Genomic DNA, 16541 nt, shown 5'->3' on the forward strand with positions numbered 1-16541 from the left:
CTTAAGTCTTTTGAAGGACTTACAGTGCTCACATTTTTAAAGAATGTAACTTCAGGAAGTCATGATTTTTCAGGACTCACCAGCTAGGTTGTGAGTACCACTTTGGTGTTGCTCTGGTAGAGAAATGTAATACTTAAACAAGAAAGCAAGCTGTTTTTGACAACGGTTTGCAATTATTACAGAGACAGTCATTCTAAATCTAATAAATTCTTGCTATATGCTTGGAATTTTAATACTTAAATAGTTTTGTTTACCCAGGTATGTTTAAATCATAGAGACTAGTGGGAATTGTACCACAAGAGGATCTTAAGAAGAGCCGATTGAAATGGCTGTAGAAGAGCATGAATGTTGCCCTTTGGCTTTAAAGAAAATGACATACCTTAAGAACAGTTTCAGGCTAGGTCTGAAAAAATCTATGGTAGCACTTTCCTTTCTTCTCCCTTTCTGGCACCTCCCATCAGGGAGGGGTGGGAGCACTGTGCCTGAAGGCACCACATCAGAGCTGGAGCTGTGTAAAGGCAGGCTTTTCTGAGTGTGAAACCTTCATGCTAGTTCAAAATCGATATTTGTTGTGCTCCATAAGAGTGAGAATTGAGCAAGTTGATCCAGACACAACAAGGTCCCAAGAAAATATTAGGTAAATTTCCACATACGCTAATCATTTTCATTTTATTTATTTTTTCAAGATACTATTTTTTGCTTCTTAAACTAATGCTAGTCACTTGAAATTTACTACAGTGTGTCTTTTTATAATGTCTTTGAGGAAATGATATTAAAACATTATTAAGGGAACAATTTATTTTGATATGATCTCTGCCAACTAATAGTTGGACAGCATCTCATGCAGCATGCTCTTAAAGATGAACTGTGGAACACAGTAGTGACATTCATAGCTGTAACAGCACTGTTATATACTCCTTGTAACTGTTGCATAACAATGGAAAATGAGGATGGAGAGGATGGAAAGCAAGGTGCTGGGCAGAGGCAAAAATGGGGTAAAAAGCCACGAAAAGTGAAATTAAGGGGCTCTTAAAAACCTGGCTTAAGCCTAACTTGTGTCTGTCAGCATTACTTCTTGCACTGCACAGTCACTTTGTAACGATACCTGCCTTTGCTGATCCAGCTGAAGGCCAGGGCAGAGAGATTGCTACTCCTCTTGGGTAGGCTCAGGCTGCTGTTTCGCCTGAGAAGGGGTACTGGGGCTTCGCTGCTTTGCAGAGGAAGGCTGAAGGTGGGCAGTGAGTGCGCAGCTGCTGCCGTAGAGCTCTGTATTTACTCTCTTAAAGAAACCTTGTTTGCTTTGCTTTGTATTCTGAGCAGGGTCTTGGGCACCATAAAAGAATGCTTTGTATGCACTAGTATTTGAAACAACAGTGTACCTACCTCCTGTTAAAATTTGTTCTAAAAATGCTACAAATTCTTAATTAAATTGGGTGTGTGTCTTTAAATCATAGGTCACCTTACAGGCAGTGGTTGTGAGCCTGATACTGCTTTTTTTTTTTTTTTCACAAGAAGAAGATGCAGAGCTTTTAGTTCACATTTTCATATTTCAGAACAATTGGATGCTTAAGTTTTGTCACTATCTACACTTGTTTAGAGGGTTTCCGGTCTATCAAACTCCAGAAGATGGAATGGCAAACCAAATTCTTCTTGCATTAAAAGTAATAGATTTTTTTTAAGAGTGTGTTCTCATTAGTAGGATGATTTGTCACACAAATGTAATTAGTTTCTTTAAATCTATTAAACTCTTGAGTATTATACTAAGCACAATCGTTATCTACATACAGAATATTTTTCACATTTTGATGTAATGATAAAATTCAATCAATAAACAGCTACAAAACTTTGGCTGCAGCTCTTTGCAGTCTAGTGACCAATCTAAAAGTTCAGGATGAAGTGATCTAACGATCTCTTCTGCTGTTTAAGCCCCTGAACCAGCAGAAGTTTTACAATCATATTTTGGCATCTTGCTTAAGTTATTTAATTACAATGTTGTATTGCAGTGTAATTAAGACTTTTCATGTGGGGAAAAAAGTACACTACAATAACTGAATAATTCTTTGGGAAAATATATTTTTATTTACTTTGCTTGTCTGTCAGAATATGTATTTTCTCCTTTCTAACTGTTTGCCATTTTGTTCAAGTGAATGAATATCCAGCTGTGGTCATTCCCAGATGTGGTCCAGCAAGTCCGTTTAAAGGACAGCTAAGTACTAAAAGTAACGGTAAGTAACACACTTGCTTTCATTAGAAGGTTGTCAAGGTTTCTCTATGTGAATTAATTGAATTCGTTATTAAAATGCTGGAGCCAGGAGTTGGACTTGATGATCCATGTGGATCCCTTCCAATTCAGGATATTCTGTGATTCCACAAACCTTTGCATTGAGCTCTATTGGTGAAGTTTGATAGTACTTACATTTACTATACATTACTGAAAATATTTTGCCCGGACTGTTATGCTTGCTAGAAATAATTAGCAAGACATCTGAATATATAGAGAGAGATGTCACTTCTGAATTAGGTGGAATATGTAGAATTACTACTTGGAGGAACTGTTCAAGTTAAATCTGTTCCTTTCATGCAGTTGTTTCAGTGAGATAGGATATGTTTCCGTGCCACCTTAGACTCTTTTTTTGAAAGACCACAGAACGGTTAAACAGGAAATTTCCACACTGACATTTTCCAACTTCCGCTATGTCAATAACTATTTATTGAGCTAATGGCTCACTGGGGAGAGGAAAAAAACAAAACAAAGGAGATAAGATAGTTTCATGTAATACTAGTAGGTTAAATGAAATGGGTTCCATTGAGCAGGGAAGCACACAGTAATTTTAAGTTTGTAGCTTCTGCCTTCTGCAAACACTAAGTGTTCCAGAAATAAAGCTAGATGTAAACTGGTGCTGCAGTGGGAGCAGGAAAAAACGACCTGCTGCTCAGAGAAGTTGTGGATGCTTCTTCTCTAGAGGTGTCAAGACCAGGCTTAATGGATCCCTGGGCAACCTGATCTAATGCCTGATTTAGTGGCTGGCAACTCTGCCCATGGCAGGGGAGTTGGAACTAGATGGTCTTTAAGGTCCCTTCCAACCTAAGCCATTCTATAATTCTGTGAAAGCTTAAGTGAAAATCTTTCAGAAGCATGGTGTTGGAACTGGCTCCTAGGAAAACAAAATTTCATCTCAATACTTGATACAGGATAAAAGTTAAGAGCAAAACCATTTTAATGTTCTTTTGGCTTTTATTTTCTACTGGTGATCTGTCCAGCTATTACTGGAAATACTTGCTTTTAGATTTGAATTGCAGTTAATAACTTCAAAATTTGAATATTCTTTTACCTGCCTTTATAATGTTAATTTTAATCTTAATAGCTTTCTGCATTGACTCCTCCCGAAGTCTGACTAACCAGTACCTGATCAGAGATCACATGATATTTCATTATAACAGAATTCTTTCAGCCAAAGGTAAAAATTGCTTATATAATAATTTCTGCTTCCAGATTTAGCTCGTTTTTCAGAATAGGCTCATATCAAGAAGGAATGAATTGGGATGTCAGAAGCCTAATTTTTTTCCTGTTTCATGCTCAGAGTGATTTCAGCAAGGACATACACAAGTATTACTACGTAAAAGCTGTATTATTGGGTTTGAAAGTTTTGTATGAAAACCTTTTCCCTTGAGTGCTACCAGAGTTAAACCTTTATTTAAGTGTACTTTGTGCTGTCTCTTCATTCAGTGCTGTAATGAAATAGGATAATTGAGATAAACATACGGAGATAACCTCAACAGCAAACATTCCAAATTTATTTTAGGAATGATTACAGAACATTTTCAGTTAAACTAAGACCACTGACTTTTTTTTTTTTTTCCAAAAAGTGATCTGTATCTTTAGTTCATGAAAAGTCAGAGGCATTAGCGAGTTTTAAGGACTCTGCATATTTTGTTGGATTTGCAAGTGAGAAAATTGTGTTACTAATCTGTACTGTTGAGCACTAAAAATGCATATGAATATCTGTACAGATCTTAACTGTAGAAGTACTTCCCATTTGTTAAAAGGCAAATGGGAAATCTGGAACTTAAGAGCCTGTTGAACTTGTACATATTTGTATGTTTTTTAATAATGTTGAGTTACTGACCAAAGTTTTTTCAGATTTAGAAATGTGTAGTTATTCCCACATGAGCTGTCAGTATCCCATTGTCAATGCTACAACTGAAAACAATCTATTATAGCTGAAATTATTGTTTTTAAGTAATTATTTTTAAGGTGTTTGAATTACTGTTCAAGTTAATATCATGCACAGAACTACGAGATGTAGGTAGCTAGCTGTTAATATTGTTTGCAGTTCACAGCCTGTTTTTATTTTTCAATCCATAAACTTGGAATGGGGATTTAAGTCCGAGAGATACTAATGCTAGGGCTTGGCAGAATGTACTGAGTGTTTCAATTAAATGCATAGAATTTTGCAATAGTATGAGTTATGCGATAAAAGGTTTTTGAATACCTCCCAAAACATTACGTGCCTTCTTTCAAGTTATTTTCAGAAACAGGGTTTTGGATGTGCTATGCTAATTTTCCTATCATTTTTCCATTTCTTAATGTATTTTAAAATAGTGAAGAAAATGCTTTAATTAAATTAGCATATCTGTTTTATTATTACTTTTTTTTTCTAGCCATGACAAATACTAATACTGAATCGCATCTATTTTTTTTCCTGTTTTCAGCGGTTGTAGACTGTTCAGTGCCCAGAAGTAGGTTGACCAGCATTAAACGTAAGTATCTGTGATACAGTAATTCTGCAAAAGCTTCTATAAAACTACCCTAACAAAGCAAATGCCAGACAAGTAGAAGAATGACCCTTAGTGATGCATATGTCTATCTACTTGTTTCTTCAGCTTTTCTTATCCTGTTCTATTTATAAGAATCTGCAGTGAATATAATAATAGTGAGATGGGCGTAGTCTACCAGTGATTAATTAATTGGACTTAGGATCATAACTAATTTTACTTAGGATCCTTATCTGCGCATCAGTGGAGCAGAAGAGGAGAAAATCAGCAGTTTCTCTCTAATTGCTTGTGATATGATGTAAGCTTGAACTTTCGTGAAGAGGGCTTACGAGTACAAGGTTAAGAGGAATTTTAGGAATGTGGGCATATGGGAACTGGGACTAAAAATTGCTGTTCCTTTTCACAGAAAGCCGAGTCAGTCACAAATGCACAGCCCCGCATCCTGGATGCAGTTACTATACCTGAGAGTTGTCTCCTTTCTTAATGCTGATGAAATGTTTCAGTACTGTAGCCTTCCTTTACGGTTTTAGCTGAAGAGCAATACTTTTAAGTCACTGACTTAAGGAATACTAAATTAATTATCTAAAGGGGGCAAATAGCAGCTGTTGGTTAAAATAGCAAAGGTATATTTCTGTTATCTGATATCTTTTTTCTAATCCAGTTAGAGAAAGTTCTTTTTCTCCAATTCAATATTCAGTTACCACTACTGAGATACTGGAAAAACTTAAAGCACTTATTTGGGATAGAAAGATAAATCTTTTCTATATAGCATACTTTGTTAGTCTCAAATCCAGACAAGCCAGAGTGATAACGCCTTGCTAAATGATTAGAGTAACCAGAGCTTATGTAGGAAATCGCTCATCATTTTGGCAGATAGACATTTGCATTTTGTTAGATTTTTTTTCCATTACTTCTGCTTAAGGGGTTGAGAGTGAATAAGGCAGCAAGCTGCTTTCAAAAGGTGCTGCACAATTTGGAGCAGTATTACAGGGCTATCAATAGTTCACAGATTGAGGTAGGAATTTCAGATCATCTGTTCCACAGAATCATCTGAAAGAAAACCTTCCTTCCCAAACTCCTGCTATACAAAATTTGCTTTGAAACAGGCAAGAAAAAACAAGGCTGGTGTGAGAAGAAAATTTACACCTGTTTGTCTAGTAAAATCCTCCTGAAGTTTTTCTTTTGGCAGTTGCTAGAATCTTTCCTAGATTCCCTAATTAACTATTATTCTTCCATACCTTTTCAGGTATTGCGTCTTCTTAAACATCAGCAAATGCCTGATCATTTTAGTCTGTTGTCTTTACAGATAAAATACTCCTGAGCTGAGAGCTTGTGTGTTTCACACCAGCGTGAGTTTCCCACAATGAGTTCATTTTGGAAAATAGCTACACAGCTTTAACCTTAACAGATAATTGTCACAACAGTAGCAGGTGTGCTCTGTAGGGAAGAAATTTCCATTTTAGGTAGTAGGCTTTTCTGCAATATGTTTCTCTTTCAGTTCATCTTACTTAGACTCGTGTCTGACTATGTAACTCTGTCCTAATGACAGACAGAATATTAATCTCTTATACAGGGTGTGATGGAAACATTTCACCTTTGTTGCTGCTTTTGTTCTTATCCATCTGTTCAGTAGGTGCATTAAATCTCATTAACTTGCTCTTTCACCTATTTTCAAACTGCTCTGGAAAAAGCTGCTGACGTTTTTTACTTTATTAGAACATGGTTACAACAAGACAGCTCTAGACTTTTTTCTTACCTGCTTTCTTAGTATGTTTTGTCATTAGACTGAGATCACTTTTTATAAGCAGATAAGAAATTACTACATAGGCTGAAGTTTCTGCAGACTTAGCAAAGGTATAGCCCATGGGGGCATAGCTACTTTCAGTTTCTTGGTTAATGGTCTCATAGCCTTCAAGGTGGTTAAGGTACTCAGACCTCTCTTGGCCAGTATCTGCACTGTTCTTAGAAACTCCTGGTGTTTAGAACAAAATTGAAAATTATTTTAATTAATTTCATACTAAAATTAGAGTGCTTCTGCTTTTTTTTCCCTACTGTTACAAGCATTGTTTATGAAGAACTATAGATTTCAGTGCTACAGTAATAATGCAGCCCAGCATTACTTCTTCAGATATTAAGCTCAATGCTAGGTATCATTTGTTGATTCTCTGGTAATCCACCAAAAATAATTTTTATCCCCTTGTCTTTTATAAAACAGACTGTGTGGAGATAACAGCTGGTAGCGCAGGTAGTAAAACTATTGAAAAGCTGCTCATGAATGAAGTGGACAACAGGATTTGGAGAATATTTTTAAACCAATTTATTTTTTCTTGCCTCAGATGCAACATCAGTGTGACTGACTATCAGCCATACTGATACAGTGTCACTTGGATCAAGGAGTTTACAGCTTTATTCTTCATGTAGTTTTGTGCCTATCGTTGCCTCAAGTGAAGCATATTACCACTTTTCTCTTTCGAAAAACAGATTTGAGGAGGGGGGGATAAATTTTCAGTTTGAAATGTTCAGATTTATTAATAGCATATAGTTGCAAAGCAGAATTCCTGAAGATAGTGTTTAAAAAAAAAAAAAAGCCCCTAAAAATGTGCATCATGTTTAGCTAAAATAGCAGGTGAGTATTTCCCTTTGGGGTTGTTGCCATGAATCAGTCATTAGTGTTTAAGAATTAAACATGATACCATAGCTGGCGTGCTCACTGGACAACTAAATGTGTTCTGTCCTTAAAGTGGCTTTAGTTTCCACTGTTCTTTTCCTGGTATCTTAGCTGGCAGCAAAGTAGGCAAGCTGCCATGCAACTGAGCTCGCAGTGAACATGTTCCTCTCTATTAGGTCAGCCTTACTGACTTAAAATAGTTTTAAAATGTGAAACTTATTGAAATGTGAAACTTCTATGTTCAGAATTAGTCCAAGCATGTTGATTGATACCAGTGGCCATTAGAAGTCTGTGGTTGTGGAATTTGTGCCAGAAAACTTGATGTAAGCTATGCCAAGTAAGACAGCTGCTGCTACACATGCCTGGTTCCTAACAGTCCTAACTTTTCAACCCATATGTTTAGAGGTTTTTCCACGGGTAAGTTGATAGCCCAGCCTGAACCCAGTGATTAGTGTGCTTGGGAATGCAGGTCTCTTTGATACTGGAAAAAAAAAAAAAAAAGAAAAAGAAAGAAAGAAAAAGGAGGAAAAGTATTCTGAGAAGTTCCCACTCAAAATCTGTTTTAACACTGATGGAGCTTGAATATTTGTGGGGAGCAAGAAAACAGTGCAGTCTGATCAATAATGTTGTTTTAGGGTGTTTTTGTTTGTTTGTTGTTTTTTTACTTTTGGGAGGTTTGGGGTTTGGATTCATGTAAAAATACCAAGAAATGTATATTCTTCTATAATTCTATATTTAATTTTTTTGTATGATCACATACATATTTTGTTAGGGTGTCAGAGGGCTGCGAAGGGATTGTTGTTACACCTTTTTCTGCTTTTAATCAGGAACACAAAATAACTATAGAAGACCAGAGAGAAAATAAAATTGTTTTTCACAGAATCACAGAACTGTAGGGGCTGGAAGGGACCTCTAGAGATCATAGAGTCCAACGCCCCTCCCAAAGCAGGCTCCCTAGACCAGGTTTTGCTTATGCAAAGAATTAGCTAGGTATAGTATGTCTCAGTGGTTCTTGCGGACTGCACTAGTGATATTCTGAGACAAAATCCACTAAGCCCACCTAGAAGCCAGTTGGTCCCCTCTCTAGAATACATGATTTGAGGTTTACCTGAGCAGGCTCAGAAGTACCTTAAGATTGGGTGCAGCAGTTTCACAGTTTCAATGTGCACAGGCTGCTCAACTCTTCATCCCACCAGCAGGAGTGTAAGATGCTGTATGAAGACCCTATATGGATCAGAGGTGGATGGATTTGGGATAACACTGTGCTTCTAGTCTCTCTGAAATTCTTCTGATGTATTCAAGTCTCACTGTTAGGCTTTACTTTGAAGCTTTAACAATGGCTGGATTCTGCCATTAGTAGCTTTGCCAAGCAGTATCATGTTTCTTAAGTAGATCACCTGATACAAGTATTATTTTTCTGAGTAACGTTCTATTTGATATAAGCAAGGCTATAGGTATCAAGCCCTTAACAAATCCTTTATCATCTTTCCTCATTGTGATTCATTTATTTGGTAAAACAATGTTACTGATAATGGATATGTAGAAGGACTGCAGAATCGTAGAGTTGTGAAAATTAAAATTTGTGTTATGAAATTTAAAATTGTACTTATGAAAAATCAGAACCTCCTACCGATGGCAAAATTCAATTTGAATGTGATGAGAACTCACCCCAGCTGCATAAATCATGATGTGCTGGAGATTTGTGCTGTTAGGAAGGTAATGGTAAAAATGCTTTTGGAAGGAAGAACTTGCTTCTAGCAGTAATACTGCCTGATGATATACTGAATATTTTAATTACGGTCACTGGAAGCTCAGCAAAAATGAGGTTGATGTTTGCACTGTTTCTCTGGGAGAATTTATAAGGGAGAATAATAAGCAGAATTGAGTTTCTGTAAAAACAGTTGATAAAAAGACATTAGAGTAATTCTCAGTGCTGGACAATTCTTTTGAGACACCTTTTTCTATGAGCTACAGTTAATTTAAAGCTAACATAATATTTCGTTGTTTGCCTTGGCTTATTTACATCAATATGAAATGACTCGAAGGTTAAATCTGCAAAGTGTACTGTAATGTGGCATATGATAAATGTAGAGATCAGAAATTCAGAGCAAAGGACAACCATTTGCATTCCAAATCGTAGTATCCTTTTAAGCACAGAGCTTTTAAGCTGCTTAGGAGTGTGTTAGGTATGATTTTTTTTTCCTTTCACATTTATGTCATTCATTTTATAATTCTAAGCATGCATCTAGAAATGCTGCTGCAGCCTAGGTTTGAGGAAGAAAGAATCAAGTCTGCAGAGGGAGTATTGTAGAAGAGAAATACAACCATCTCATCTCACTTTCTAAGTGAGAATCTGATCCGAGTTTTATAGTTAGCTCTTTATAGAGAATGCTACAGTTTAACCTCTAAAATTTATAGTTTTTCTTAAGCCTATTCTCACTGCTAGGAGAATTGAGATAATAGATTCATGGAGTGGGTAAAATAAGTTATGGAATTTATTTAATTTTGCGGACTGAATTTATCCGATATACAGAAATTAGTACTTTGTTTATCATCTAATACACTGTCTTTTTATTATGCTGTAAATCTTTGTCATAGTTTTAAGCACAGCAGTTAATGAGATGCATTAATCTCAAAGTCTTCTATAAGGCTTAACAAGAAACTCATGTAACTTGGGTCTATAGACTGTATTTTTAATTCCTAATTATTTAGTGTGCCCTTTTTAAAGAGATGAAAAACTTGTTTTTCTTTTCTTTCATTTGTCATGAGATAGTTATTGTCTTGAGCTTTCTTTATTTTCAAATATGATACATTTCTGATGCCAATGTACAAAGTTATTTGCAGTGAAACTAGGTTCCTATTAACAAGTTCAGTTGATATTTACTTTCTGCTAGTCTATGACAGTATTCTAAAGACTTCCTGTGAAATTTAGATTATTAACTTAACTGAAAACTGAAGAAGCTATGTCTGTAATTGATTTGAAGCAGAAGCTATCTAGAACAGTGTGGAACCTTTCCAGTTTTTGACAGATACGTTTCCCTTTCAAAACTGTGTATTTGTTCCTGAATGCTGCTCTCATTCTTTCTGTGTGTAATATATGCACAGATGCAGGACAAGTCATTGTGTATGGCAGTCTGGAGTATCTTCAGCTTCTGTCAGTTGTAATGTTATTGGTAATTAGTGCCTCAAATGCTCAGGCATTTTGTAAGATACCATTTTCTGTTCAGATGAAGTCAAACAGAAAGTCTGAGTTCTCCAGTCCCTGCTTGGAGAAACGATGTGTAAAGTAAGGGTAGGTTGGCAGCATGCATTTTTTGGGTCTGTACCCTTGTTGCTGAATGCCTCAGGGCTGTCCTAACTTACATCTAGATGTCTGTTTATGCCTACATTAACTCTATTCAAGAGGGATTTCTTTATCTCTGAATTTGCTGGTTTTACAATTCCTATCTTTTACAGCCGATCTAGCCTGAGATCTCCCTAATTTGGCAACAAGATAGTGGATACTCTGCTAGGATTTTCTGCCATTCTGTTTTGCATGTGTCTGCTCTGGCTTGTAGTATGCATGAATGACTTTATAGCTTTTGGAACACACTTGATGGATTAGCTGAGATAAGCTCATTGGTGTGAGGCAAGGGCTTTACATTTCCCATCTAGGTGACAGTAGTCCCAGTGGGTCATTCTGACAACCAAAGATAGCCTTAGCATCCTGGCATGCTTACTGTTCTTTCTTTCTTTACTCTTGACTTGGGCACAAGCCATATTTTGGCTGAGAGAAGTCACAGCACAGAGTCCTGGAGGAGATCTGTAGAAGTAGGCTTTTATAGCTTTGAACTCCAGTTGTAAAGACCATGACTGCCCATGTGTGTTAAATCTCAAACCTTATTCTGTAAAGAGTGGAAAAGGGACAACAAAATATCTCAGTTTTTTGTTAATATTCACCCTGCTTCATGCTTTTCTGAGAAACTCCTGGTAAGCCACAGTATGCAGGCTGAACACACAGTAAGAGGTTTAAGCATGTGTTTTCTTAGACAAACCCACTTTCCACCTAAGCATTTGAGTGTAAAGAAATTTCTCATTCAGCCATCTACTCGTACTTTCAAAATGAGACACCTGTAATTCTGATTTGCATTCTTGCTGTGTAGAGCTCTATCACTCATTCATTTCATTGTCTCCTAAGATACTTATTCAGCACTCGTGCACCATTTTATTTGAGAAGCAGGCAAGACTTCAGTTTATACAGCTTTCATTTGTGTGCATATACAGACACGCTCTGGTAGACCAGCATAATTATCTAAACATATTAAACTTTTGACATGTCTCTAATTTTTGAGTGCCCTTCTGTAGCTTTTAAGACAAACAGAATTAGAAATAATAATAATTTAGAATAGCTGCATAATAACAATTAGTGTAGGAAGACAGATAGTGAGTTTTGGTTATTTATGGTTCATTTGGTTGTAAGTGATATTTTTAATTCAAATTTGTATAATTTAGCATATCTTAACTTCAGCTCATGGCTTTCCAGTAATAAAAGCAACGTTATATTCTGAGTACGCTAATAGAATATACTGAACAAATCAGCAGCTGTAAAATAAATTACTTTGGATTTTACATATCAGTTGTAAGAACTGAAAGAGAAAGGGATTTCCCTCAGGAGTGAGTGCAGGGGTTTTATATTTGAAAAGAATCACTTGTAGCTTAAAAGGGGACTAAAATGTTTAATGACATTAATATAAATGCTTAACCAAGTCCTAGAGACTCAGTCTCTCAGATTAATGTACATAGATGCATGCATTTTAAAAGATGATGAAACGTCCCCAGATTGCTGTAGTTCTCAGCTGTCTAGAAGAATGTACCACATCAATCCACAGAGTGCATTTCCATGCACTAAGTAGTTATTATAGTCTGCATGAAGGTTAGGGTCTACCAGAGTATGATATAAATACATTTGGAAAGTGAAGAAGAAATATGCCAAGGCCTTTCTGTGTGTCTTTCTAAAACAAACCATTCATATGTTCAAAAAAGACAGGGATCTCCTAGAAGGAGTCCAGGGGAGGCCCACAAAGATGATTAAGGGCCTGGATCATCTCCCAGATGAGGAAAGGCTGAGTAACCCGGGTCTGTTCAGCCTGGGGAAAAGAAGGCTGAGGGGGGATCTGATAAATGTTTGTAACTATGTAAAGGGAGGTGGGAGGCAAATGGATGAGACCAGGCTCTTCTCGGTGGTGTGTAGCAATAAGGCAAGGAGTAATGGCTGAAAACTTAAACATAGGAAGTGCCATACAAACATGCGGAAGAACAGTAAGGGTGATGGAGCACTGGAACAGGCTGCCCAGAGAGGTTGTGGCGTTGTCTTCTCTGGAGAAAGTCAAGGCTCGTCTGGACACCTACCTGTGTGACCTACTGTAGGGAACCTGCTTTAGAAGGGGAGTTGGACTTGATGATCTCTTGAAGTCCCTTCCAACCCCTACAATTGTGTGATTCTGTGACATATCTGAGTCTGTATCAAATGAGTGAGAATTGTAGTCAAGAGTTAAGCAGGTTTCATTGTGTATACAGACTTCCAAAGTATGCTTATTTATATAAAGTCTTCATTCAAGTTTGAGAATGAAATTATTCATGTTTTTGATCAGTCTTAGCTGGATTTTTAAATTTTGTGAACTTCATCATCTTTGGCACCTAGGTGCTCATAGTATTAAAAAAAACAACTTTGTACTATCCAAGATAACACATGTAGGTGACAGCAAACTTGAACATAGAAGACATACCTCAATAACATTTTCTCCTCCTGATCTGGCAGTGTCCCTTTCACAGAGTTAGCCTTCACTCTTTGTACTCTTGATGTGAACGTACTGTTTTGCAGGGGATTTCTGTACTTGGGATATTATTTTTACATAGGTTGAGCATGGATTTTGTATATTGCAAATTTGCTAACCAGTAAACATGTTGTTTGTTGCTGAAATACTGGATGAGAGTACAGTTAGAGGAGATTTATCGATAAAACTTTAAGAGCAAACTTGTGAGTCTTTAAGCAGGATGTTCTGATAGCATTACTGATCTTGGAATTAGTGCACAATCTTGTGTTACTTGTGAGATCTGAGAATACGCAAGGGAAGCTAAGATACAGCTTCAGCTACTAACATACTCTAATATTAATTTTCTTCTAAAAATAGAGGTAATTTCTCATAATAGCTGAGTAAAGCTGGTCTCGCTTTGCTGAGCATCTGGGAAACCCTCTGACATTTTCAAATCACTTAGGACAAAAAGAGAGTAAGATTTCAGATTGGATCTGACCAACTTTGTCTCTTTCCTAAGTTGCTGACCAGCAGAGAAGAGAGAAACTGAACAAGAAGATAGCCAGTTGTGAAAAAGAAATGAATGTGGGCAAAAGTGCCTCACGATCCAGCTCAAGAGAGAGTGGAAGGCTGCTGTCAACCTCTTCTGGAAAGGTAGACGTTTTAATTTTGTTTAGTAGATATCATAACTGGCTTGCCTCCCCTAATAACAGCTGATCACCAATGCAGCAGCAGTTCTAGAGGGAGGACCAGCGTATTTCTAACAACAGAAAATTGACAACAGTCTTCCTGGTACGTGCCCAACCCTGTCTCAGCCTTCTGACAAAGGTGGCAGGTATTTGGATGAAGTGTGCCTGTGGTAAATCCAAATTGTAGTTACCCTTGAATTCTCTGTGTTTCATCTCAGGTCAAATCCCCATGTCCTCTCTCTGTCACTGAAAGTGAAAATAGTATTTAAGCCATCCAGACAAGTGACGATGAATGGTTTTCTGTCCATATATATATGTTCAATTATTTTGACAGGCATTTCACTCAGATACGTGGCATGTATTCCCAAATAACAAGTGAGTAGCCTAATAAACTATATAATCTTATTCATTACTGTACAAGACCAATTTGCAACTTAAAAAAAGAATGCTATTTTAACTTTGTTGATTTTGACGCCAAATGCTTCATATGTTGTTGCTGTAAGCAAATGTAGAGTACATTTCCAAGTGGAACAGGAAACTCATCAGTAGTTTTTCTGTACGACTTTTTTGTTTGATTTTGGCAGTGGGCAATCTGAGTATGACTTTATTGTAGTGAGACATAATGCTTTGAAATTCAGTACATGGCTCTTAGTTATGGATGAAATCACAGACATGTCATATTTAAAATCCAAGTGTTATTTTCTGTTGATAGTATTTTTGTCCTTGTGCGCTATTTGCTGTATACTGGGTGGCAGATTAATTCCTTAAGTAATTTCACAGCAAAAACAAGTAAAGGAGGCTTAAAATCTCTAATTGCTATATAAATTCTCATTTTTAAGCGAAACACTGTAAGTGTGGTCTTTAATACATCATTATGAGATTTTCACTCTCCCTTTGCTTTAATCACTTTCAAAACAAAGTCTTCCTACAATAATTTCCCAGTTCTACTAATTAATTACAGATGCTTTCCATCAAAAGTTGTCCTGAAAGTGTAGTTTTTATCTTGCCAAGAGTATCTGCAGTTTTTCTTATGTTTGCTAACCTCAGGGTGTAAATCAAGAAAAAATCTGAGTCTGAACTTGAAAATATCAATTAGAATATCAATAGAAAGATATATTTTATGAGTGATTTTTGTGGGCTTGTCAAATTAGTGTTTCATAGCACATAAAAAAAAATAGGGTTTTTGATATAATGTGTTTGGGGATTTTTTTTTGCTTCTGAAGAGTCTTTTAGAAGTAAAAATCTGTAAGAGAGTCTTCTGGTGGAAGGGTAAGCAGAGGAAGTAATTGGACTGTTGAATTTTTCTGCTAAAAATGAAGCTATATTTAACCTTTACTTAATTTGACAAAAGTTGCATTGGTTTCTTATGCTTGTTTTATATATCAAGGAAGGATTCTTCTCCTTTAAGAATTAGATGTTTTCTAGTGCATTGTTAGGATAACTTAGCCATTCTAATTGTATTTCTCCAGCTATGAGAATATATAAATAGGTGATACTTAGAAAACAAATTCTAAGAATGCCTATTATAGCTTGTGATAATGTAGAGAGTTTTTGCCATCTGTTAATCATATTATTACATTATCTTTTGCCGCTAGGAAAAAGATTATTATGCATCGTTAATTTGTGGAACCGCATCAAAAATCGTGTTGTTAAATTAGGATATTCCTGAGTTGGGATGAGATTCAGAAAAACATTGAAACAGTGAATCTTGGAGGTACTTGGAGGTAGTGGCAAAAAGTAGAAGCGCCTTGAAATGTAGCTGGTGGTGTAAGAGACAAATAGAGCTCTCCTGGCTTTGTCAACACTATATTTGAATATAAGCATACAAAAGTTAGAGATGTGACTTTCATAATGCATAATTTCTTGACTAATAAAATGTGGCTCTTATAAAATATATATTGAGAGTAACATACTTGCAGTAAAATCTACAGCTCTGTCCAGGTCAATATCCGAATAGATTCTAGGCTAAATATGTGCTAGTCAGTTTCGGTTTACACAACTGACTTTTTATTTTCATTACCAATCACTTTTTATGCTTTCTGGTAGGTCTGGTGCCTTTATTTCATCATTCTTCATTTTTTCCATAGCTGCATTTATTAGTATTTAATGTTGTACTAGAGCAGAGAAACTGTTTTCAATTGAACCTATGCTTTGTGCATGGTAAAAGAGAACTAAAAATTATTCCTCTAAAACATATAGTATGTTATAAATTTCTTATAACCTCTGTGATTTAGTAAATGTATTTTATTATACACTGGTCTGAGTATGAAACTGAATATCTATAACATGCCTTGAACTTGACTAGTCATCTTTTTCACTGTTTTATGCAAGGGTTTGAATGCATAAGAACAGTAAATTCTTTGTTTAATAACTAGTTATAAATGTAAAGTTACTGTAATGCGGGAATCTACAGTGACATGAAGTTAACTGAGGAAGTTATTCCTGTTGTGGTGACCTAAGTTTCATTACTGAGTTTTATTAAAATCATGGATATCTTTAAAGGAGAGTAGTTAGATCACTAAGATGTAAGTATTCCACATCAGCGTGTGGGTTAAGATGTGATAGATGGTTGTGCTGCATCATGCATTTCTATGCTTTCAGCAAAGACCTAAGTGT

At 36.2% G+C, this 16541-nt stretch overlaps 1 protein-coding gene across 3 annotated transcripts in view; it reads left to right on the forward strand.

Annotated features, from left to right (window-relative positions):
* The window catches only part of SPATA7 (spermatogenesis associated 7), a 36594-nt gene that overhangs the window by 8341 nt on the left and 11712 nt on the right, over positions 1-16541 (forward strand). For all 3 annotated transcript variants that reach the window (XM_021402747.1, XM_021402748.1, XM_021402749.1), the window contains exons 2-5: positions 2145-2225; positions 3366-3458; positions 4714-4761; positions 13757-13890. In XM_021402747.1, the coding sequence (XP_021258422.1) occupies positions 2145-2225; positions 3366-3458; positions 4714-4761; positions 13757-13890 (356 nt within the window). The remainder of the gene's footprint in view (positions 1-2144; positions 2226-3365; positions 3459-4713; positions 4762-13756; positions 13891-16541) is intronic.

The sequence above is a fragment of the Numida meleagris genome, chromosome 6 (genome assembly GCF_002078875.1).
Source record: "Numida meleagris isolate 19003 breed g44 Domestic line chromosome 6, NumMel1.0, whole genome shotgun sequence".
Taxonomy (NCBI): domain Eukaryota; kingdom Metazoa; phylum Chordata; class Aves; order Galliformes; family Numididae; genus Numida; species Numida meleagris.